The sequence below is a fragment of the Lissotriton helveticus genome, chromosome 9, assembly GCF_964261635.1.
Source record: "Lissotriton helveticus chromosome 9, aLisHel1.1, whole genome shotgun sequence".
Classification (NCBI taxonomy): domain Eukaryota; kingdom Metazoa; phylum Chordata; class Amphibia; order Caudata; family Salamandridae; genus Lissotriton; species Lissotriton helveticus.
The window spans coordinates 60,962,833-60,987,940 of NC_136070.1; the positions used below are offsets into that span (position 1 = coordinate 60,962,833).

The 25,108-nt window shown below is 45.2% G+C and overlaps 1 protein-coding gene across 1 annotated transcript in view; it reads right to left on the bottom strand.

The window, feature by feature from the left end:
- Nucleotides 1-25,108, bottom strand: part of AVEN (apoptosis and caspase activation inhibitor) — a 959,958-nt gene that overhangs the window by 44,574 nt on the left and 890,276 nt on the right. The window contains exon 5 of the mRNA XM_078659451.1: nt 6,399-6,765. Coding sequence (XP_078515577.1) covers nt 6,399-6,765 — 367 coding nt within the window. The remainder of the gene's footprint in view (nt 1-6,398; nt 6,766-25,108) is intronic.

The window sequence follows — 25,108 nt, forward strand, 5'->3', positions numbered from 1 at the left end:
CCGCCTTGCAGCTTGGACAGCCACCATGAAGTCAGGAAAGAAGGCCAGTGTGTTACCTTGATACTCAAAAGTCCCCTTCTCCCTAGCCAGGCGTAAGATTGTGTCCCGATCCATATAGTTGAGGACCCTAGCTATTATGGGGTTAGGGGGGCTCCCGGAACAGGTCGAGCCACCAAAGACCGGTGTGCCCGTTCCACAATAAACATGTTGGACAGATGTTCAGTGCCAAATATGTCTATAATGAGGCGCTCAATATAGAGTTCCATCCTGCCCACATTTGTTGATTCCGGCAGCCCCGTAATGCGTACATTATTGCGCCGGGGCCGCGCCTCCAAGTCCTCATTTTTTGCCTGGATAAGAGAGAGAACCTTTTCCATGTTCAAAGTCCTATCAGAGACTGTTGAGAGGCCATCCTCCGCAGCAGAGACCCTCTGCTGTTCCCCCTCCCCCATCCGTGCGTTCTGTTTCTCCAGCTGGGAGGACATATGGTCAAGCCGGTGATTGACAGCGGCCATCGCCCCTTCAATATACTACAGGGTACGCTGCATAGCCACCAATGTAGACTCCAACCTGGGGGGCCCATCTGATTGGGCGTCCGCCTCAGAGTCTGAGTCAGACTTCTGCGGTGTCTTGGGAGCCCTCCGGGACTCAAAAGTGAGTCGTTATTGGCCTTTGTACGTCCGCCACATAGCTGCAGATCTCACCGCCAATGCTGGAGTAGATGTCTGGAGATGACCTGCGAAAAACAGGGCACAAGCCTCAGCCAAAGTAGTCCCTCACACCTCAGGATCAGTGGGGCCTCCCCACTTGCCCACCAGGGCCCAGATTCTATGTAGAAGCGAACCTAAACCTTTGTCGGGGCGCAAACAAAGCTGTCCCGCAAACCCAGAATGCACAGTAGACTAGAGGATCCAGCAGTCACCCCAGGTCATAGAGCCACGTGTCCAAGCAGTGCACAATTCGCAGTGGGTTGCAATCCCCCCAAACAGAGGAGCGCATGAGGACCACGAAGGCTGCCACTCCACACAGCCTCAGAGCTTCTGCGTCAAGCCAGGTCAAATCTCCACAGTGCTCATGTAATCTGGTGCAACCTCCAAGGAAATGCAGCGTGTAATGTGCCCCCTACTTGCAGCTCCCCATGTTGTGCAGCAGACCGTCAGCAGAGATATCCTCCCATGAAGCACCCCGTCACCGGCCACACAGCCCAGGAATACAGCATGGTGAAGCAAAAGTCAAGAAATCCCACATCAGACTGCCAAAATATCAGGTGAGACTGCTGTTTTCAACGAGTAATCAGCCCGTGTCTGTAGCGTTTCAGCCTCCGACCCCAGATATCTGTGTGCATCTAATCCAGGCCGGGGATTTGCGGCCTTCCACTTGTGGTGTGCGGAGGGGACACTATTTTGATGATTGCGGGGAAGCCAAACCCTCTCAGCGGAGGTCCAGGTGCAGCCGCTGCATGTCCGGGGCAGGATTCCCAGTCTCCCGCTAGAGCGCTCCGTCCGCCCGCACCAGCCGCAGCTCGCAGCCCAGCGCTAGGCCCGGTCCCACCTTCACGACCCCAGCCGCCACCAGGCCCCGACCCCACTCACCGCTACCGGCACCGGCGGAAACACGGGGGCTCCAGCAGCAACTCAGCGACTCTCAGGGACTCCGCAGCAAAGGCCCCAGGTGGCCGATTCTTCCCCTCACGGCCTTCCGCGCGCTGTCACACTTCAGCCGAGCAGCTCCCTTCCAGCCAGCGGGTCCCGCGCGGCGCCCTCCGCTCGCACCCAGAGGGGGTCCCTCGTTAAATCTCACCCCTCCGAGGCTCCGCAGGTCTTGGCCCCTTAGGGGGGAGCAGGCACAGCGAGAACCAATGCAAGCGGGCTCCGGGCAGGTAGAGGGGTGCCCACTACCACCGAGGGCCGCCATTTCACACAGCCTCGCAGTCGGTAAAGTGAAGTGCATTAGGCCAGCTGCCGGGGCCCTGGAGAGCCGCAAACAGGGTGTATCAGTTCCACTGGCAACAAAACGACTTTCCCTTCCGACAACAGGCGCAGAGGTCAGTGGATGCAGCAGATTTTAGGCTGATATTAGCTCGGTCAGGCAGAGCTTCACAGCAGTGCGCCCATTTTGTTGTGCGCCCTCTAGCGTTCCTCAAAACGCTTTCCTAAATTGGGGTATACCTTACAGATAGGCGGATGTTGTTCCAGATCCTGGATGAATAGATAGAAAAGGCCAGCTGCCTTACGTTTTTGTTTACAATTTTTCAGTCTGCAGTCTTAGGGTGGCTGCGGGGGTGCCAACAACTAGCAAAGATTGTAAATTTGTCTGCAAGACAGGAGAGGGTGCTGGTCGTGATCGTTTTGTAAATGATGCAACTGGTTTTGAAGATGGTGCTGGCCGGCAAGGGGAGTCAATGGAGCTCCATCAGGATGGGGGTGATGTGATAATATTTCTTCAGGAAGCCACGGAGCACGACACTACCATCACCACCCAGATGCAAAAGTAAATATGTACAGCCATCAAGAAAGAAGGTTCTTTCAAAGAGAGACTAACTTGAATGAAAGATTAGGTAAAAAACTGTAGAATATCTTACGCTGTTAATAACATTAGGTTTCCAAGTTCACGGACAGTCCTTAAGACTGCATTCCAAGGCAAATATCCTAAAGGCTGGAGATGTTTTCACCTACAAGACAGCTTTTACTGGCTAGACATTCAAATAAGGACAGTTTGCATTAAGATAGGTAGCTTCGGCTGTCGGGCATTAGAGAAACATTTCCGAGTCAATGATGGGGCTGTAGGCTAGAATTTTGAATTTATAATGTGGTTCTAGTGCAGAGATCCTCAAATTCCATTTGCGCGAATGTCAGTTTGGATGTGAACTTTGACTATCATTAGAAACACAGTTTTACACATGGACGAGGTGGAATGAATAGGTATTGATGAGCAGGACCCTTCAACAATCTCTAGCATGCAAAGATTCTGACAGGTACTAGGACATCTCAGTAAAAAGTAGGATTTTAATCCTCTTTTGTGAATTTGAAAAAGAACAGTGTGCCCCCTCGGAAAAGTAATGATAGTTCCACTCTGACTCCAGGAACATGAAAGTAATGAAAACCTAATATTATTTTTGCACATTTCTTCAATGTTAAGTCCAGAATGCAGAGCATATCTGGATTTCTAAATAGGGATGTGTAGAAAATATTTGTGAAATTAGTATTCAGCTTTGATAATTTCAGACATAGATCTCCTTTGAAAATTTATTTTTTTCAATCAGGATAGAGGAGCCACAGTTCTGGCAGAATTCCTTTCAGTCTGATACTTGCGAGAATGCAATGTCAGAACTTTTTTGAAGACATTTTGGATCAGGGAATTTTTAAACTAGAATTTATCCCTGCTGTTCAAACTCAGGGACAGAGATTTTACTTAGGAATTTTACATCAATGTAGTTAGTTGTGCCTTTACTCTTGCAGCAGTGCCAGAAACATCAGAACTGTCTACACACTCGAGCAAGCTCCTTGCCCATTTATCATTTATATCAATTCAGCATAAATTTACCAGGTATGGCGTCAGCATTTTCCCTAATGAACCCCATGTCATGTGCACAGTTTGACATTTGCCTTAGAGGTAGTGGTGGCAGTGAGCTGCTACGCATTCCTTACCCTTTGGTAAAACACAGACACTTTCCTTCCTACCTCTCCTCTCAAGGATCAAGAAGGCAGAACACTTTTCCTTTCAGAAGTTTCCACACCATGCTCTCCCTGTAGCGCTTAACAAGCAAAAAGGCTTTTAAGTGACTGATGGTGAGACAAAGCATCAGACGTGGGATGTCAACAGGAGTCAAGAGGCTTTGTGTACTCACTTCCACTAATTAGAAACATTCTTCAGTAAAATTTGCCCACAAGGGTCCAGTCTTTTAAGCTCTATCAAGAGGAAACCACTGCTAGTTACAAGAGTTGCGGATAGCAGAGAGTATTGACCATTCATATAGCTTTAGAATGAAGCAGGCAACGTTCACATCTTTGTGGCAGGCATATTATTGTGGATCCTTGGATTTACTTCCGCGGCTAAGGAAATAGAGGCAGAAGGATACATGTGGAAGGAGGAGTACTATGTGTGTGTGGCACTGTGGTCTAATTAGACACCTCCATAAACTTTTCCAGAGGCTCCAAATAAAGCAAAGCATATTTAAAATGATATATTTTCACTATATCATTCAGAAGAAGCAGTCATGGGTTTCTATTCACTGCTCGGCAGGGGCAGGTCCTCCTAAATGGCAGAGGAGCGTCGCCCTGTCTGCTGCGAGTGCAGCAGGCAAACAAAAATAAATAAAATGGCATATCAATGCCATTATATTTTGCCACCACTCCCACTGTATACAGCGTGAGAGCAGGGCGGAATCCTGCAAATACAGGATGACTGCATTGGTCTACAGTGTGCATTTCCGATTGGCAGACTGTCTACAGTCGTCCTATCCGACATGTGCAATGTGGAACCAGCAATCCAAAGGCCCCCAGCCTCAAAAAGAGCGCTGGGTTAGCCTGCTCCAACCAATCCTGGAGCTGCTCTCACGTTGAAAAGAGCATGAAAGCAGCCTCAGGATTGGTTGGATTTGCATTCCACGAGCGGGAAGAAGTCCTTCCCTTTCCTGCTCATGGGCTCCAGGGTCCCGATCCTGCCGAGGAGAGAGGCACCGGACAGGGGCCAGCAAGTCTGATGCAACATACATGGTGAGTTTATTTGGTATCACACTTCACCATATTTCAATACTGCCAGCCACCACTGCCACTCAGTAACAAATGTATCAAACGTCTTTCTCTCAAAATGTCTTGGCTCAAATTCCCTCCACTCTCCCCAGTCACAGCGCCATCCTTCTCAGTTTTATGAGGACAGGTCGGACATCAGCTACATGAACAAGATGCATGGTGAAACAGTAGAAGAGGAGGAATGTTTTGGGGTGATAGCAATGCCTTTCTGTGGCGAGAAAGAAAAAGGGGAGCGGAATCCAAGGCATGAGAAAGCCTCATGAAGACCAGGAACAGAGAGGACACTGTATGTAAACCTTTCAGAGAGCAGCCATGCAATGATATTAGGGAAGCTCTTTTTTTACAAGACACCAGAACTTAAACTGAATTCTTCAGGCCATTGGGAGCCAATGTAGTGAGTGGAACACCAAAGTGATGTGTGGCATCAATATTGACCAGAGCAAGGTGCAACAGCGTTTTGAGCCCTCTTAAGGGACTTAATGGATAATTTGGGAGGTCAGAGTAGATACAATTCCTGTGATCATGTTTGGAAGAGACCTCTGCTATGATGTCTGCAACACATTGAATTTAGATGTAAGACGTGCAACAAAGTTTTTATAAGTGGGACAAAGAACCATAAAATGTGGCTTTACTGGGAATATAATAATTTTATATAGGTGATTAGAACATTGGAATGTGGAGCACTCCATTGAAGACAATGAAATGCTCCTTGCTTCTACGGGCCGGTAAAGGCCAGAAAAGTAACATTCCATTGTTGTTTACACAAAGGCCTCTCGGAGCCCGAGGGGATTTAAACCCCCTCGGGCTCCGAGAGACCTTTGTTTTATTTGTTAGAACGTTCTGCCCTCTAGCGGAAGAATGTTCAAATAGCCTTATAGCCCTTCGTAGCAGGGCTATACCGGCTATTAAAGTCCCGCTCACTTGTTAAAGGCCCTCGCCTTCGACTCCTGCCTTTAAAGCTGGAGGGTGCCTTAAATAGCCAGTATAGCCTGCTACGGCAGGCTATAAGGCTATAATAAGGCATAAAACAAAGATGACCCGCTCCTTGGCCACTTAAAAACATGGGCACTGGTGCCTATCCTTGTCTGGAAATCTGCCTCTTGTAGGAAAGTTTCACTGTTGAGTGAGAGCCATAGTGCCAATGGATGCGAGAACAGGAAGATTAGAGCTTGCTGAGAGTAATAAATATATGGATGCTCAGGCCAACAGAATGGAGTCGAATCGACCATTGCCATCTAAGGACTGCCTAACTTCCTAGTTAAAGGGTGCACCTTGCTGGGGTGGGGCAGGTTGGTTGAATGAACAACCTTCAAAATCTAATTTCAAAGCCATTCCCCATCCATACTGAACACCTTAAAAAATACTTTGATGTACATGTGAGTAGGGAAAGATACTCTAGGCCAAACTGGACTTTGAGGCCACAAGGAACCAGCAACCTGTGTCAGCTGAGCATTTGCCCCCTGGAAGGTGCGTCTTCACGCAGAGTTACTTTGCTGGATTCATGTACTGACAACTACAATTCCAAGGCACATTCATGATATGAAGACTGTTTCTAATGCTACAAGAGAATTGACTTAGCAGCTACAAGTGGAAACACAACACATACAAAAGGAATTAGAATCATCGAAAGGGAAATCGGTGGCTTACCTTCTTCATTGCAGCCAGAATCCATTTTTAACATTAACTCAGGCGCGAGGGTGCCCTGCACTTCTTTACATGTGGTCGCCTGTGCATCAGTAACATGCTCTTCTAAACTAAGCAGCAAATCAAGCTCTTTCTCTAAGATTTCAGCTTCTTTTGGCGGCAAGGAAGAGTTTTCACGCTCAGCATCCGATGACTCCATCGGTTCTTCCTTTCTACCTGAAGGCTTGATGTCTGTATCTGCATCTTTGACAGGGTTGGATGGTAGAAGCTTTGCTCCTGCATATAGTGGAATTCCAAACTTTGGGAGAGTAGAATTGCTGTCTTCAATCACTTTTGGTTTCATTTGAGGGAGCTCCAAAGGTGTTTCCTCCTAAGATTGAAACAGAAGCTTTGATATGATTGATGTACAGTATAAGTCAGCAAACTATTCTTAACAACAATTTACACATGATTGACAATAAAAACTCAGAACACCAGGATCAAGACAAACATGGTGCACAATACATACCAACATACACAAAGAGGAACACAGTCGGATACAAAAATGCCAAAGAACATATTTGACTTGGTATTTTTGTAACATTACAGAGGAATTCGTGTTTTCAACTTGTCAAGCTGTGCCTTCTGCACATTGGGCTCCTCCGCTTAACGAAACAACAGTGTATACAGCAATTGACATACTAGGTAGTTCTTCTACTTGAAGACATAAAAGAAAGACTACCAGGTACCATGAAATTCAGCCTGTGGCTACAAAGTATTCATCAGAAAGGTGGAATGTACCCTTCAACAATGTAGGACCTTTGGGAATTACGGCCTATAGCATGATACTACAGGCGGGAAACAGAGGGGGACAAGAGAACAGGGGCGCTCAGCAACATAGTCATCAATGCTATTGTCATCGATCAATCAGGATTTATAAAGTGCGGCAAATCACCCATGAGGGTCTCAAGGCGCTGCTCTCAAGAACACTACAGCAGAATGAGTCACACAAGGGGTCTACTTTTACCCTACGATGACCATCTACATTCGGAAGAGAGCCTATGTTTACATGGGAAGAGCCGTGGCGGACAGGAGAGTCTACGCGGTAGCGACAGCGCTTATGTCCCCATGGCAAGAGAGGATAGATTCTACTGTCACAGGCAGTAGAGGACAGGCGACCCGACCACAAACTGTATTGCCACAAGGACAGATCACTCCGCAACAGGAAGAGACATGATTTTTAAAGCAAGAAGTTGCATTGCCACAGTGACCGCCCGCGTTGCTATTCAGAGGGGAGAGCCTGCATTGCCACAATGACATCCTGCATTGCCACTGACCATATATTCATTTCAACCAAGAGAGTGAACATTTCCTCCAGGGATTTCATTGACAAAGCACTCTGATTACAGGGCACCGCTTCGAATCCTTATCTCCCATCCACAGGCTGCACAGGCCTGCCCTTCATTGCCCATTCCAGCAATTTCAGTCTATTTATGGTAACAAGGGTTAAAATAAAAAAAGAAACCAAGCATTTTGTTAAAATAAAATGTTACTTTATTGGTAATCTTAGTTGTCTGTCACGGATACACCATCTTAATTTAATCCCTAAACATTAGAAAATCACCATTTATATGTAGGATCCCGAGCCAGGCACGTTTTCATATATGAGGTGCGTATTTTTGACACTGATCTAAAACTAACAGGGAAGCAGGTGGCACCATTTCTCTGTGTTTACACACAAAACTAATCAGAAATCAACTTACACACTACGAAATATTTTTGGATGGATGCCTCCTTTAATGTCTTTAAAAAACAAAGCATGAACATTGCGCATTCTTCTTAGAGAAAGATGTTGACACTGCTTCTTTAAATTATCCAAATTATCGATGGTCCCAGAATGCATTGCAGTGTCAGTCAGCATAAGAAGATCTACTTACCGATATAATTACTATTATAGGACGTCTCCACATTTAATGTGGAAGAGAGAAGGTTGTTAATGCAACACACAAGATGCAGCTATTTCTTCTAAACAAAAACCTGAACCAACCCTTCTAAAATACCCGACTTGCTTTCGTGCACTTTCCCTCCAACTACCAAAAAGCTCGAGCATCACTACAGCTGGAAATAACTGAATATGTATTCCTCCAACTACTGAAAAATCTAGCATATTTACCTCTGAAAATTATTGATCCTCTATTCCACCTTTATTCTATATTACTACCCTCTACGCCTACTATTTTTTCTTGTGTATTCCTTGTAAAATGATGTCTGGCCAGACTCTGTAAAGCGCTCTGGTAGCCTCGGGTCAAGATTGTGCTACGAAAAACTCTAAAAATAAATAAATGTACATCATGCAGAACTCTGATTATAAGTAACTTTCTGTCTTCATTATGGGATTTTTTAAAGCACATTTTATTAGATATAACACCAACACTGACATCCCTTATGGGATTTTCTTTTAAATTCCTGAACATTTGAAGAGAGTAGTACCAGCATTTCTCAGATCTAGAGGTGAGGAAACCAGTAGCAATAAGTTGTGCGGTTAGCCATGACCCACTAAGATGTTGTATGGCAAATGTCTAGATTAAGTTGCAAATGGCCGCCCTGCAAGTCTCAGTGATTGGACCATTTCATTCTGGACCGCACGAGCTGCGGCTCATCTTGAAGAAAGATCCACGGATTTCCACTATTCAAGTGGCTACTAACTTATTTGAAAGCTTCCTACCACTCATGTGGAGAACGATTGCTTTAAAGATGCCAACGCACTAACTACCTTCTATCACTTATTTATGAAGCATTTCAGGTCTCTTTTGATATTGAATATGTGAAGATACCTCTCACTTGGAAAATTCAGACCCAGAATGATCAAAAACAAGCAAGAAAAGGTCTGATTACTATGAACATCAAAGATTGCCTTTGGACAGATGCAGGCGAGTTTTGGACACAATGGGCACAACAAGGTTCTGCTGTGCTCACCCTTAACATCTATATGAGGCCTCTCTGTCACCTGTACTCACCATAAGCCATTACATGACATATAGATGACATCCAAATGGTGTTATTAATCAAACTCCAACACGTAAACATTGACCCCCTGGATGGTCATTTGAAACATGCCCAACTGGTCCCTATCTTAAAGAAAGCTAATACAGATCCTAATGAGCCGGTGAACTATCGACCCATCTCTCTGCTCCCAGCCACTGCCAAGGTCCTTGAAAAGCTAGCGCAGCAACAACTGGCAGGTTTTCTTGAATCCCACGGTCTACTTCATGAATCCCAACATGGTTTTAGAAAGTGCCATAGTACTGAGTCAGCCCTTATAGAAATGGCCGACTCTGTGCGGTGGAAACTGGATGGGGGTTCCAGAGCGGTGCTGGTGCTGCTCGACTTGTCGGCAGCATTCAACACCGTCTCTCACCCCATCCTGATTGACCGTCTTCGGTCGAAGGGCATTCAGGGGAAGGCCCTGGAGTGGCTGACCTCTTTTTTGTCTAATCGCACCCAGGCAGTCTATACTCACCCTTTTACTTCTGTTAGCCGTACCCTGAAATGGGGTGTCCCTCAAGGCTCGGCTTTGAGCCCACTATTGTTCAATGTTTATTTTTCTCCTCTGGCCGAACTCATTGCTAGGTCGGGCATTATAGCTACTTCCTATGCAGATGATATTCAGCTGCTTTTCTCCTATGAGAGTGCCACACAAACTACTTTTGATCCTTTGAAGAATTGTCTGCGGGACATTTCAAAATGGATGGACCATAACTGCCTCCGCATGAATGCGGCGAAAACGGAGGTTCTCTTTTTCCATCAACCCTCCCCTCTAGATGCAACTCTCTGGTGGCCACAGGAACTCAGCCTTCCCCCTGTCCCTAAGGACTCTGTAAAAAATCTAGGGGTCAAGTGGGACTCAAATCTTTCCTTTAGTAACCAAATACAGACGGTTTCTGCCGCTTGTTTTTCCAAGATCAGGATGATTAGGAAATTCATCACCTATCTCCCCAGTGACACCAGGAAAACCATAGTCCAGGCATTGATTACATCTCACCTGGACTATGCAAACGGCCTGTATTTAGGGTTGCCCGCGGGCCTGCTACATCGGCTCCAGACAGTCCAGAATGCGGCGGTTCGGCTGGTCTGTGGGGTTTCCCTACGCACCCATATTTCGCCACATCGCAGAGCATTACATTGGCTACCAATCCATCAAAGAGCTGCATTCAAAGCCATGACCTTAGCCCATCGAGCAACTAGGGGTAGGGGATCGGCCTACCTCTCTGTTAGCATCCGTCCTTACTGTAACTCTCGGAACCTCCGTTCCAACTCCCAACATCTGCTTTCCATACCAAGATTCAGGAAAGCACGTTCTGGAGGTAAAACCTTCCAGGTCTGTGCCACAACTCTCTGGAACAAACTCCCGATCGCAATTAGGATGATTCAGGAAGAATTACCCTTCCGTAAGGCACTAAAAACTTTCCTCTTTTGTTAACCCCCCCAGGATTATCACTCTGCTTTCACTCAGAAGCGCCGGGACACCCCGTTGGGGTAGCTGCGCGCTATATAAAATACACAATAATAATAATAATAATAATAAAGACATTGACTTGAATGGAGGTTAGCGGTGATAAGCATATGACGGAGGGCCTCTTGTTTGGTCTACGCATAAGGCTACAAAATTGTTGTGAGCCTGACTCTGCCTGCCATCTTCAAAGGGTAACAATCCATGAAACCAGGGTACATAATTTGAGGTTTATTTGGAATGAAAATCTGTCTACCAGCACTCAAGAGACTGTGAAACAGGAGGATTGGCATCGCCTCACTTGCATAAAGACATTATTAACTACATTTCTCCAAATCTGAAAACCACCTTATCTGGATCCACTTCGAATTCACTCCCTTTAAGCAATCTACTAAGCCTGTGTGTTGGGGAGTTCTACAAGGCTCTGCTCACTTGCTTCCTTTATTCAAGTACTCAGTCTGCCATTTTGATCAGTTGCTCCATACATGTGTACCGGCTGTATGCCAAAGATTCACAAATCCTTCTTGGGCTTAAAGAACGAACAGCACTATCTCTGGCAAACAATTCCTCGACTCTGACACTAGTCGGTGGTGCCAGAGCAACAAGTTCCTGAATCTCAATATTTTCTGAAACTATCTGGACTCTCCTTACATGGGACACAGTATCTGGCCAACCTCTATGGGTGCTTGATCAGAACCAATCTCTCTGGTCAGGAACTTGAGATTCCTCGTGGATGCAGAACTGTCAGTGGCGTTCCAAATCTCAGTATTTACTAAAAGTTGTTAATCTCAAGCAACTCAAAACGTTTGCCTTTCCAAACCGTTCCAGACAAGATAATGTCATCAACATCTTTGTAAAATTCAAACTCGATTTTGGAACCAAGATCTAGTTGGGCTTTCTTGCTTACTCCATTCAGCCTTTGCAGTATATTCAAATAATTTGCGATTTAAAGATGTTTTTCCTCCTTTTTGTCCATTAGTATTCTGAAGTCATGGTTGGTAGAAAATCTGGAAGGTTCAAGGCAGATGACAACTACATCCTCGTTGGGCCTTGATAACCATCCTCCCAAGCATGAATGTTTCACTGTCTGGATAGCACACAGGGACAGTCCACTGGACCAAAGGAGGTGGTAAGTTTGGTGAGATTTTATGAATTCCTGCAGATAACGTGGACCAAACCCTAACCTTGCTTTGTACACATAGCACAAGGTTTTAAAATTAATTTGTTTCTCTACTGAAAGTCAATGTAGCTCCCCGTAGTAGACCCACTGCAGAGGTCTGTTTCGTAAGTGTATAAAGCATCCTCACCGCCGAATTTTGGACCACTTGCAACCGTCTAATGGAGAAATTGTCCACTCCCAGAAACAGCACTTTGCCGTAATCTAATCTTGACATGATAAGTGCTGCACAACCGTCCGTTGAGCAGGAAATTGAAGTAACCACATGAGAAATGGAAGTAACCAGATGATCTTCCGCAACCATTTCAGAACGGTAAAGCAGGTGGAGGCCACCTTCATCACTGGAGGTTTCATAGACAGCTTATCGTCCAGCAGAGATCCCAGGATTTTGACCTCGGGGCTGGATCCGGAAGAGGGCCCAACATTTTTGGCCAGTGCTGGGGACCCCACAGGGACGGATTCTTTCCCAAAACCAATACGTAGGTCTGGTCTTCATTCAATTTTACAGAATAGTTGGTCATCTTCTCTGTGACCATGCTCAAACAGGAGTTCAAGATCTCTGAGTTGTGGTGCTGAGCAGATGACAAGGAGATGATGATTTGCGTGTCTTCTGCATATGAGAAAAACGTAAGACCACAACTTTCTACCAAGTCCGTCAAATGGAGCACACAGATGTTAAATAATGCTGGACTTAGAAAGAATCCTTGAGAACTCCTGAAGTAAGAGAATGCCGCTCAGAGGAAGTTTTGGCTGAAATCACGTGAAAAGACTGGTCTTTTAGGAAGGATGTCATCCAAGCCAGGGCTGTTTGCTGTATGCCAATCTCAGCTAATCTCTCTACTAGAGCGGCATGAGACATGGTATCAAAGGCCGCGCTAAGATCAAGTAGCATTAACACGACAGTCTTGCACCCGTCAAGGAGATGTCTATGATGTACTGTGTCTCCTAGCAAGGCCGATTTGGTGCGGTGTCTCATCCTAAACCCCGATTGAGAGGGATGAAGATAATCTTGTGACCACAAAATTCGAGAGTTGCCTATTGACATGTTTCTCCATTAAGTTCGCTATGATGGGAAGCATTGAGACTGGTCTATGATTAGACCAATTATCAGGGTCTAGATTCAGATTTTTCAAGTGATGCTGCCCCAGGGCATGTTTCCATGCCTGTGGAATCTTCCCTTGCATTAGGAAGGTGTTAAGGAGTTCCGCTAGAGCGAAATATCCAGATCTAGGAAGCTAAGCTTGGTTGGAGGGTGAGGTTCTCCAGGAGAACCAGACCTTATTAGAAGTCAATATTGACAAGACCAAAGGCAAATCCAGGATCTCCCAGCAATTCAATTTAGGCCGGACTTGTACCGAGATTAGACCAGTCCAGTCCTGAGTAACAGAAGGTCCTTCTGGAGTACTTACCACACTGACACAATTCTCTCCTGTCTTAAAAGAAACCTGGATATCTGACACCTTTTTAACAAATAAACATGCCAGTTCCTCAAGCTGAGACTGAGACAATGCTGGGGTGTTAAGGTCTTGTTTAACTTTAGATCAGAATGGTATTTCACTACTCTAAAAAGAGGTTTTGGCAGAAGCAATTTGGTCAGCATTAAAAGTGACTCAGGCCGCCCTACAAAGACCCTGATAGTTTCTCAAGGCAGTTTTGTATATGAGCTTACTATCCTGATCATAGGCAAGTCTCCAGGATCTCTACTTTGCACCCAGCCATCTCCACCGTAAAGCCTCTGTGAACCAAGGCGCTGGAGGGTCGGATCTGCCTGGGCGACTAACTATAGCTGGCAGAACTATATCCAGCGCATCCCTCAGCCAGATATCCGTCCTCAGCTGGTCTAGCTCAACTCTTTGGTTTAATCTAGGCAGTGTGTTTCTCAGTTGACTATTAAGGCCTGGAATGTCTATTTGTGACCATTTCCAAGCTGTGGACAAGACCAGAACAAAACGGACCAAAAATTGTACCACTTATTGGTCTGACCATACTAATGGCACAGGAGGAGCCAACTCCAGCGATTTTATATTGCCAAAAATCGGGTCCAAAAGATGTCCTGCGTGGGTGCGGAGTTAATTAGATCCAGACTCAGAACTCTGAGGTCCTCAATTAAAGGGTGGTCACATAACCTGACCTCAAAATGAATGCTCAAATCACCCAAGAATATGAAATTCGCGAATTTAAGGTTCAGCGGAGCAAGTAGATCGTGGATCGATTTTCAGCATAACCTAACGTGCGATATATTATGGCTCCCGATAAAGTGAAGTTATGTTACAATTCCAATGAAAAAGACATTGCTTCCCACGCCGGTATTGATAGTTCATGGGCTTTCCATTTCAGACTATTTTTAAACACTATGCCGATTCCACCATCTGGTTGACAGAAGTCAAATCAGGGGACATGACCCTGTGCTGCTATGCTCCTTCAACGTGAGTTTTTCCAAAACACAGTCCCGTTACCCCTCATACACAACAGTTTTTTCAGCAACTTTAAAAACAATTCAAACAAACTGGCATTCAATTCTCAAAGAGTAGCGGTGCTCTGACAGACACCCTACCCGGCACTCACTTCCACATATTGTGGTTGTTCTGCCTCTTTGAATGAGCGGGAGCTTTGGTGGTCAGATTAACTATGCTGTTTATTCCAACCCACTTATGTGACCTAACTGTGGTTTATTAGACCACTTCACTTGCACCCCAATCTTTGATTTAAACGTCTGAAACAATGAACTTAGGGGCATTCAGCACATCCTTTCTTCGGGGGGAAATCAAGATATCTACTAAAATGTTGAGGGCAGTCGGGTCAATTTTTCCTGGGAATCTCTTGTTCATTGATCTTCTAGGCTCTGCTGAAGGTCTCCTATGGAGCCTCACATTCAGGATGATGAATATACAAGATATTAGGAGTCCAGAAGAGTGAAGAGCTGTCCCAAAATGTACATTTTGGTCCTTTAAGAGATGCTCTTATGTCACCCTTGTGTTCAGAACTACGAATGAGCATTGAATGATCTCACCTAGTGTGCCTTTTGAATTTTCATTTGGACTGCAGTGAATGTAGACAGCTGCCCATAGGCTTACAGCATTTTTGTAATGCGAGATTGCCGTAATTAACCAATTGTCCAAGTACAAGCATACAGGAACTTTGAAAACTGCTATTTGCAGGTGTGCATCGATAGCGTTCAAAGCACCTACCTTCCATAATTTGGGGTAGATTTGAGAGATCACAAGTATTGTGAAATTTCCATTCGGCCTCATTTGATTGCACGATTAAGGTATAAAAAAGAAATCCAATAATTGAGTCTTCGTTTTCAAGTCAAAAGTAAAAGGAGTTTCTGATGGATACATCTACCTGCAGACCGCTCACCTCTAGAATAGATTCTTCACCTGTTGAATATCCCAGGAGCCAGACTTTGTCGGGAAACTTCTCATATAGCTTTCCCGTGCCAATTGGTGGTGTAGGGTCACCCCAAAACGTCAGGGTTTAAACCCTGTAGTGTCTGTGACAAACCAATGTTCATAATAGACCCGCACAAAGGCAGTCTGGGGTGCCAGGGCTCCAGGCATGATTCTCGTTCCCACAGCGTGCTTCCCAAGGCCATTAAGGAGTGTGAGATCAATCTGCTCATGACACGCGTCAGGGATGAGCATGGGACTCTACACCATTCTTGGTCAAGATCTAGGTGACACTTTCGCTTGTCTCTAATATTGAATGCTTCAAGAGGAAAAAAACAGAAAGCACAAGAAAAAGAAGTGAATAGAGTTCCCAAGACATAGATCAATGTTGAAGGGTAAGTCGCCTCAGCATAGTCTGCCTCTGGCAAATTCTTCATCTTCAGAGTTCACCCCACCTCAGGAGCATCTTCTGGCATTGCCGACACCAATCTCCACCCTGGAGCTTTCCCCAGCTGAAGATCCTTACCAAGTGTAACAAACGTTTACCTAATATGCACGTGTCATCTCAGATACTTCCACTGTCTCTTTCTAAACTAACTGGTTTAGAGCTATAGCCTTTAAAATTCTAAGGGGTTGGTGGTTAGGTGGGGAACTCTGAAATCTTCATTTCCAATCAATCGCAACCATATCCATAAGGCATTTATCTTCTGCTATAGTTGATCACGCCTGGAGATGGTGAGATACATTCCTTCCCACAGGGAGCTACTGAGAAGAGGAGAGAGAGTTATAGGATCCCTCGTTGCCTGCTTGTTGCTGGGACCTTTCTAAACACTGCTGAAGGCTGCTGGTTTCCTCTGTGTTTGCAGCAGATAGTGATAAGCAGGCTACTACAGCCTTTACCTCTGCCGTTCAGGTATATGAATAACTGTTCGACGCATCTTCCACAGGTTTTCAGTTTCACTCTGGGAAATGTATTTATATGTTCTAAGCCACTTGACCTTAAAACTTAATCTCCTGTCCTTATCTTCCAAATCTCTTCATCTGATAGGATCTGAGTGAGTATTCCAATTAAAAGGAAGCTCCTGACTTTTCTGCCTGCCATTCAGATTAAAAATGAGTCTCAAACATGAGCAATGTCTAAAGGGCCCACCAAGGCCACAGTCATTAGTGGATAGCTCTGTTGAAACATTTTTGGAACTTATCTGAACTAAAACAATCATCCCCTTTTTTAAATGCTCCCCAACATGTGTTGGTTCCTAAGCCATTGATCCCAAAACAGCTTCACTGAGACCAAAACAATATGTTGATAAGCAGCCCAGCAGAGCTCAAGAATGTGCTGCCCTATTTGCACAAATAATCCACATGCCTGTCTGGTGGAGGAGAATAAGAGTAATCCATATGTTGAGAAGAGCAGAAACTGCTGATGAATCCTCTGTTGGAATCTCACACATGACAAAAAGGGTCTAAACTGTGGGCTTGAATGTCTCCCGTTGCCTCCTTCTTGATTTGATAGAAAAAGACAAGAGACATCCCTCAACGGTGAACTTTAAGAGGTCAGAGACTAGAGGTACTGCATGTTTTGCCAATTGAAAGAACTGTAATGTTTCAGAAATTAAAGATGTCTGTACTTTAAGCTTATGCAATGCCTTACAAGTGACCTCAAGGGCTGAGACAACATCAACCAGAGATCCTGGATGCTATGATCTCTGGACACTGTGGGGAGCATGTTGTCCATCTGAAAGAGGGCTGTGAGATACATGTTTGCCTGCCATCACAAGACGGTGATAACTCCATGCCAACTCCTCGAGAGTCATCTGGCGCTTTGGCAATCACAATGATCACATTTGTCTTGACATCAGCCTCAAGAAAGCCAACCTTCCTGAGGCTGTGGAGCTCCAGGCTCGGCGTGTCCTGGTAGGAATGGAGGGACTCTTACAGGCTGTGACGGTACAACTGAGGTGCAAGAGGTGGGGCATCTGCCAGAGGCACCAGAGTGAGTGTGGACAAATGAGGCCTGTGCTGGGCATTCAATGTGCCCTGATGAAGAGGTTGCCACCCATTTCTTTTGCTGAGGTCCTAATGCTGAATCTGTTCTCTACTGCACTGGAAAAGGGCATCTTGACATCAAAGCCCTCAACAGTGAAACATGAATGAATAAATTGTAAAATCTGTGATGGCAAAAAAGTGCAATAATGGCAAAAAGATCAGCAGTATGCTCTCGACATCAATGTACTGCCAGGAATGGAGGAGCCACCCAGGTCTTCTACAGAGGTTCCCCTCGTCTGGTCCTTTTGCAGAGATGAATGAATGAATGAATGAGTACGCTCTTATATAGCGCATGGCTACCCTGAGGCATCCCAGCGCTGTGAGACCAGAGGACAAGGAGAAGACAATTAATGGAACAGAAATGTCTTCAATAGCTTCCTAAAAGCAAGATGATTAATTTCAAGCCTGATGTTATCTGGGAGTTCGTTCGTTTGGAAGCATGAAGCAGTGCATTCAGTTCTCTCATAGGCCAACAATCTAAGTTTCTGAGTCTCCTATATCACATGTGCATCTAAACACAAACTCTTGAATGGCGCAAGAGTCTGACCGACTGTGTGTTTTTTACTGCCCGAGGAAGGACACTTAAAGATGGCCAGCATGGCTGATGAAAAGGTAGCTGGTGGGGACACTTTTGTTAAAAATAAAAAAAGAGAAAGATAAACTTCATATCTCTAAAAAATATATATGTATTGGGCAACAGAAGTCCTAAGATGTCGACCAAAGCCAAAATATCAGCACTGAAAAAGATTAATATGAGAAATCATCCAAAATAAGTCACGGTCCTATTCAGCACAGCGGAAAAATAAACACTGAAACTGCTGGGTATTCTGGCAGAGTAAATGTGCTGTCTAAGAGACAGTGTCTGTATGCACGTTTTTTTCCATTTTAATGACATAATAAACTGTAGCAAGGAAATGTAGTAAGGACATATGGTGTATTGCACGCATGCTCGTTCACAGAGATCATTTTGGGGGGAAAAAAATTATCTAGGAAAAATAATTCTTCTAAATCTCAGGTACGCTTGCAGAATTTATGAATATCAACATAACAAAAAAATCCAGAACGTAGGTTTTTTTTCGAATACGTTTTTAAACCCTTGCTTCTAAATGCACCAATTACCTACGTGGGTTGGGAGAAAAGGGCCTCCTTTCAAACTCGACAGACCTCTGAATCCATCCAGTTATCTTATGGAAACCAAACTATAGGTGTAGGGCCGCCTGCATGTGCTTGGAGGAAGTTACTGACACATCACAGAGGCACCACTTCCCCTTCGAGAATGGGCACCCGCCTATTTATATTTAGCTTTCAGAGTTTTAGATTTTGGGTCCGTGACAAAATATATCATTTCTTTTCAGTTCTAGTTGTTGGTTGCAAAGTTCGAATCTTATAATATTTGATCATGACCCATAAATCGAGTAAGTAAAAGACAGCCAGACCAAGACAGATAATTAAACACTACACAAGCATGCATTTAAATTCCACAACATTCTGCAAGTGATGGCATCAGCATGCAAATTCTATCAGGTAGAGTCTTCTCGGATACCGAAAGTGCGATGTAACCAAGTGATGCAATCAAATAAAACACTTCGTGGGCAGTTTTTAGATGCTCCCAGAGCCCCTCTTTCAGGGAGAAGGTGCACCCGTCAGGTTTACCAGCAATATTTATTTAGATTTTACTCCCCAGAGTCTAATCCCTCGCAGCTAAAGGAATGTGGGAGATGGTCTTGGAGTGACGGCAGGACAGCATCTTACAGCCGCTTGCAGTCCACGCAGCTGTTATTGTTCTTATTTCAGCTTCCTTATAAAGCCACCTGCTGCCAGGCCCCTCAAGTCTTGATTTGGCTTGCTGCTGACAGGGGACCGCTACAGCCGCGTCTTCCTACCTGACAGAAGACATCCAGTATTAATAACAACTTTCCAGTGCCTGGGCATCAAGGTATGTGGACATCATTTCCTGCAGAAGGCCACCCACGCACAACTACACCTGTCAGCATCCTCATACTCTCTGAGAGGCATGGAGCCTCGCCACTGGGGCCAGCAGCCCATGTCAGCGAGAAGAGGCCTGGCCTGAGAAAGATGACCCTGGCTACCTCATTTCTCAAGCTCAAAGACATAACTTACTCCTATCTGCTGAACCAACACACAAGTTAGGTTGCCTCCTCTGCTGCACTGCAGGCTGCAAGACCATTAAATCAGGGTACAAATGCAAGCATTCAAAGTGAATGGTAGGATCCTAGTGGAGGGGAGGGGAGTTCTCAAACACATTCCAAAAATACATTTACTCTAGCATCGTGCCCAAGTTAGACTTGCCCTTTTTATGTTCTCAACACCAGTTACAGGAGGACTTTGCAAATCTGACAATAAATCAAGGACTTATGGCTGACTGCAAGGATCAACTGTTTATATATATATATATATATATATATATATATATATATATATATATATATATATATATATATATATATGTATATATATATAAAAAGAAAGAGTTGCCCCTAGGTGGGATGCACTTACAGGTAGGAAATTATGCCAAAGCAAGGGCACGAACCGTGAACAAAGTCCTTTTCGGTTTTCCTGCCAGACGCATTTCAGGCCAACGCCCTCTTCAGTGGCAGACCATGTGACATGACGGCATGCGGCAAACACCAGTAAATCCCCACAATAATTGTGCTCAGGTGTATCACCTGAAGCAATGCTTTCTGGGACTGGTGGTTAAGTAAAACCCAAGTGGGTCGCCGCCGCCACTCAAATTCAAAAAAAGTTTTTAAAAGGATTGCCGATGTTCCCGCAAGCACCCCACAAATAAAGGGCACCTCCTGTTCCACAGTTAGCTGCCCAAATAAGGTAGCTGTGGACCCGCAATTTTTTCGCGGTAGTGCAATCCCGCGACCGGGCTGGCCGCTATCAAAAAGAAGAAAGTGTTGCCCTTGCCCCTAGGTGGGATGCACTTACAGGTAGAAAATTATGCCAAAGCAAGGGCACAAGTCGTGAACAAAGGCCTTTTCGGTTTTCCTGCCAGATGCGTTTCGGGCCAACGCCCTCTTCAGTGGCAGACCATGTGACATATATATATATATATATATATATAGCATCATTAAGGGTGGCCTAAAGGTCACGGCGGCAGCGAACATGTCATACTGTGGACAACAGGTGGATTACAGTGTCTGCACGACCTTTCATCAGTGAGTCTTTTCGGTACTGTCAGAACCAGAGAAAGCATCTAGTGATCCCAGTGAGGTGTGATCCTCAAGACCTGGCTTTTCAACGAATCACAGTAAAGCTACAGGAGCTGCATGATCCTTGGCAGGTCCTGAAGGACCTCAAGACCCGGATCATCGACATACCATCGTGAACATCCAGGTTCTGAGTGCTTCCCATCCCTTCCAGCGCCTTGAGTCCCTCTTCGGGTGAGTAGCTGCGTTTAACAAACCCGTGATTGATTGGTCTATCGGCCGAGGTATAGGCTAACCCTGACGGCATGGCTGATTTACAAATGGTTTAACTCTCGGCCACCTCAGTTAGTTTACCACAATAAATGTCTGTATGTGTAATACACAAAGGCTCGGTCATTCCATTTCTGTTGACATTCTGCTTGAAATTCACTCGGACTAGGGCCATCTCAGAAGTGGACCCTACTTATGTAAAAGTGCTGTGGTCTCTCCATGTTTATCGAGGACCACTCTGCTCTCCCCTCTGGATTCTCTTCCAGGTTCTCACACAATAGGCCACCCACTCACTTATTTCTGTTAAGACCTCTTTCAGGGTCTTAGGCAATACACGCCATGAGCCCTACCAAAAATTGTTTGTTAAAGTAAAAATATATTCTTAGTTAAAAACTGTGGACAGAAATTTCATAGAATAGTCCAAATCGTTGATGTAGCTTTGAGGGTACCATAACGATTGAAGCTTTGGTGGGTGTACGGATGTCCTCCATAACTTCATTTTAAGTTGTGCATAAAGTTGGGTGCTTGTGAGGATAATGAACTTCCTTCTATGTGGCTCAAACTCCAAAGTTTTCCTGTTGATTGTTTTTTTAGAACTTCTTCTTGGATTAGAAAGTCGTTCACTTACTCCAATCTTCTTATTTTGCAGCTCAATAATCTTTTCATAAGAATTTGAAAGTCATAATGTCCTTCCACTACAAACACCTGTGCAGTTTAAATAATCTGTGCATGTATCCTTTCTAGGACTTGCGGTGTATCTATAAAGCTCAAATTTCATAATGAGAATGCTTCTGGTCTGCCTGATTTTCGGTAGGATGGAAATTGTGTTTTTCAGCTTTACCAAGGGTTTCTCAAGTGATCCAATTAAGTAATTTTTCATATTCTGCTTTTCTCTCTCTCCCTGCTGTTTCATTTTTTAACGAACGGCTGATGAACGCATTGCTTAATATTATTAAGTATGAGCGGTTATTATTTGTTATGATTTGATTATAATTAAAAATTTTTACAAATGTTAACTTTCCATCCCCCAGTCTCTCATCTTCTTTGTCCTATATTTTATTGGTAAAATAGAATGCATTCATAAAATAAAACAATGCAGTCTTTTGCCAGAATGGCCCATACATTCGAAAAGGATTTTTGGACATGTTACTAACATTAATTAGATTTTTTCCCTGTGATTGTTTCTGAGTTCGAGGACACACCCTACCTACAGAATTTGATTACCTTGACGAAACCAAACTAACTAAACACCGCTTTCATGAAATAGCTACGTGATGAAAATGTGTGCAGGGTAATTTGAATAGGGCGATCACAAAATACAGAGAGAAAAATTCTTAACTTGTTAAAGACCCTTAAAAACTAGTCTCAATTCGTAAACAGGTAAATTGATTACACAAAAAACACAATTGGGAGAGATTTCACCAAAATGTTTTCAAAACAGCAAATTCTCTCCACACAAGCTGCGTCAAACAAGTAACTTAAGTACGGTAACGCCTTATCTCGTTGAGATTCTATCTAGCTGCATATTCCTTACCTTAGAATTATCCCCATGCATCACACTGGATCCGGAAATTTTCTGTGAGCAGTACCCTTGCACACTGGTAGGTGGCATAGTTCAGCTCCGTCGTCAGCATTGTCCGCACCAGAAGTGACGTGAGCAGTGCCTATGTAGGGGCCACCCCTGCACGATGACTTCAGTTTCTTTTTGGGGCGACTTTCCATGCCATGAAGAAAACTGACCATGGTTGTGGAAAACTGGGGCCCTGAAAGGGGAACGCCTTGACCCTAGAAATCTGTTTGCGGAAAGGATGGGTGCATCGGTAAGGAATCTGCGGCTAGTTAGTCTCTCTACCAGATAAGGCGTTACCAAATTTAAGTAACTTGCTTAACTGATAGAGACTTATAGCCACGGATTCCTTACCTAAGAATAGATACCCAAGCAATACCTGCCTGGAGGCGAGTCTGTTAAACAATTTAACACTAAAAAGTCCTGCTAGACCGAATAGGCAAATTGCCTATCCTTATGGACCTGACTTTCCAGGCAGTAGTGCTTGGTAAATGTGCAGAGATGCCCAAGTTGCTGCCTGGCAGATGTCCAGGACTAGAACTCTGCATGCTAAGGTAACGGTTGCAACCTTGGCTCTAGGGAAATGAGCATGGAAATTCCAGCGCACAAAACTGCTGACATTGAGCATACTCCGCAGTGGCGAACAGGTCTCCCCACTGCTAAAACAGACCTTGCAAAATCTTCAGATGGAGACAACATTTGTGATCTGCTAGGCATCTTCGGCTGAGTTTGTCTGCCCTGCCGTTCAGAGAGCAAAGCCAGGTGTTGAACCACCAGGGAAATGCCCTGACGTTCTAGCCATGTCCAGAGATGCAGGGCCTCTTGACAAATGGTCCAAGACCCCATCCTGCACTGTTTGTTGCAGTACCACATGGTGGTGTTGTCCGGGAACACTTGCATTTGTCTTCTCTTGATGAAGGGTAGAAAGGCTTTCAATGCTTGTCAGATCACCCGGAGCTCCAGCAGGTTGATGTGGAGTACAGATTCTGCCGGAGACCAGAGGCCTCTGATCTCCACCTCTTCCAGTTGGCCACCCCAGCCCAGGAATGAAACATCGTTCATTAATGTTGGATCTGGTTGGGAGAGGGGTTGCTGCTGATCCAATCGTGGTTTTTAACCACCACTGCAGATCTTTTGTTGAACTTTTGCAGTGCTCTCCGAGATATGGACCATGTGAGAGAGATTTCCCAGCAGCCTCAAAGTCAGTCTCACCAAAAACCCAGGATAGATGCTGAAACATTGGTATAAAAGCTTGAATGTCCTGGGCTCGACGTTTGGAAGATAAGCCTGAAACTGCCCTGTATCCAGAACAGCACAGATTAAAGGAAGAGTCTGAGAAGGGATCAGGTGTGACTTCGGCAGGTTGACAGTGAACCCCAGGGAATGGAGAAGGTCTGCCGTAATCTGAAGGTGGGAGACGACATCCTGGGAGAGCAAACCTTCAACAGCCAGTCATCAAGATAGGAGAAGACTAGCACCCGTGATTTCTGCAGATGAGCTGCAACCACTGCCATCCCTTTGGTGAACACCCAAGGGGCAGGGCAAAGGATAGCACCACAAACTGAAAGTGCTTGTGAGCTAACGTGAATTGCAGGTCACCTCTGTTGGTAGGCAGAGCGGGAATGTGGAAATAAGAGTTCTGTAATTCAAACTCCACCATCCAGTCTCCCTTGACCAGGGCAGACAGGACTTGTGCAAGCATGAGCATTTTGAATTTCTTCTTTTTCAAGTAGAAATTAAGAGGGTGCTAGTCTAGGAACGGACGAAGGCCTCCGTCCTTCTTGGGCACCGGACAGTAGCAGGAATAATAACCATGATCTACTTCTGATGCCGGCGCCCTCTCTATGGTTCCCTTGATCAAGAGAGCTTCCAATTCCTGGAGGAGTAAGGAAAGATGGTCCTCCATCAGAATGCCGTAGGTGGATGGCACAGGTGGAGGGGTAGTCACGAAGGAGAGCGAGTATCCCTTTGGACAATCTGGAGAACTCAGTGGTCTGATATCCAGTACTGCAGGTGATGGAGTATCCTGCCGCCCACTGGTTGCCCATGACGGCTGGAGGGCAAACTATAGAGGCTGCAGCTGTCGGGGTTGGTGGCCTGGTCTGTCCTCGGGTCTGTGGGTGCGGCCTTCTCGGCCACACAGAGCCTGGGAAGCTTGCAGGACATGATGGCTGGTTGGGTAGAGAAGCGGCTGGAAGACATTTCTGTGGCCACAAAAGTAGTAAAAGTCTGGGGTCGACAAGGCCATGGAAAGGCTCAAGTATCTGTCCCCTCCAGTGTTTGCCTTGTCTCGGAACAGGCAGGAGCTATCAAAGGGCCTGTCCACGAGCGAAGCTTAGACAGCCCCTAAAAAGCCAGTTGTCCTCAGCCAGGTCTGGCGATGTAATGTCACTAATGAAGTAACCGCTCTGCCTAGCGAGTCAGTTGTATCCAGCACACATCTGATTGTGAACTTAGCTGCTTCCTTTGCATTAGCCATAGTTTGGGCGAGGCCTCCTCTGGGACCATACGCAGCACCTGTGCACACTATTCCACAAAGGGAATGGGAGTAACAGCTCAAAAGGCATGCAGTGTTCACAGACCACAATGCTAGGCTGGT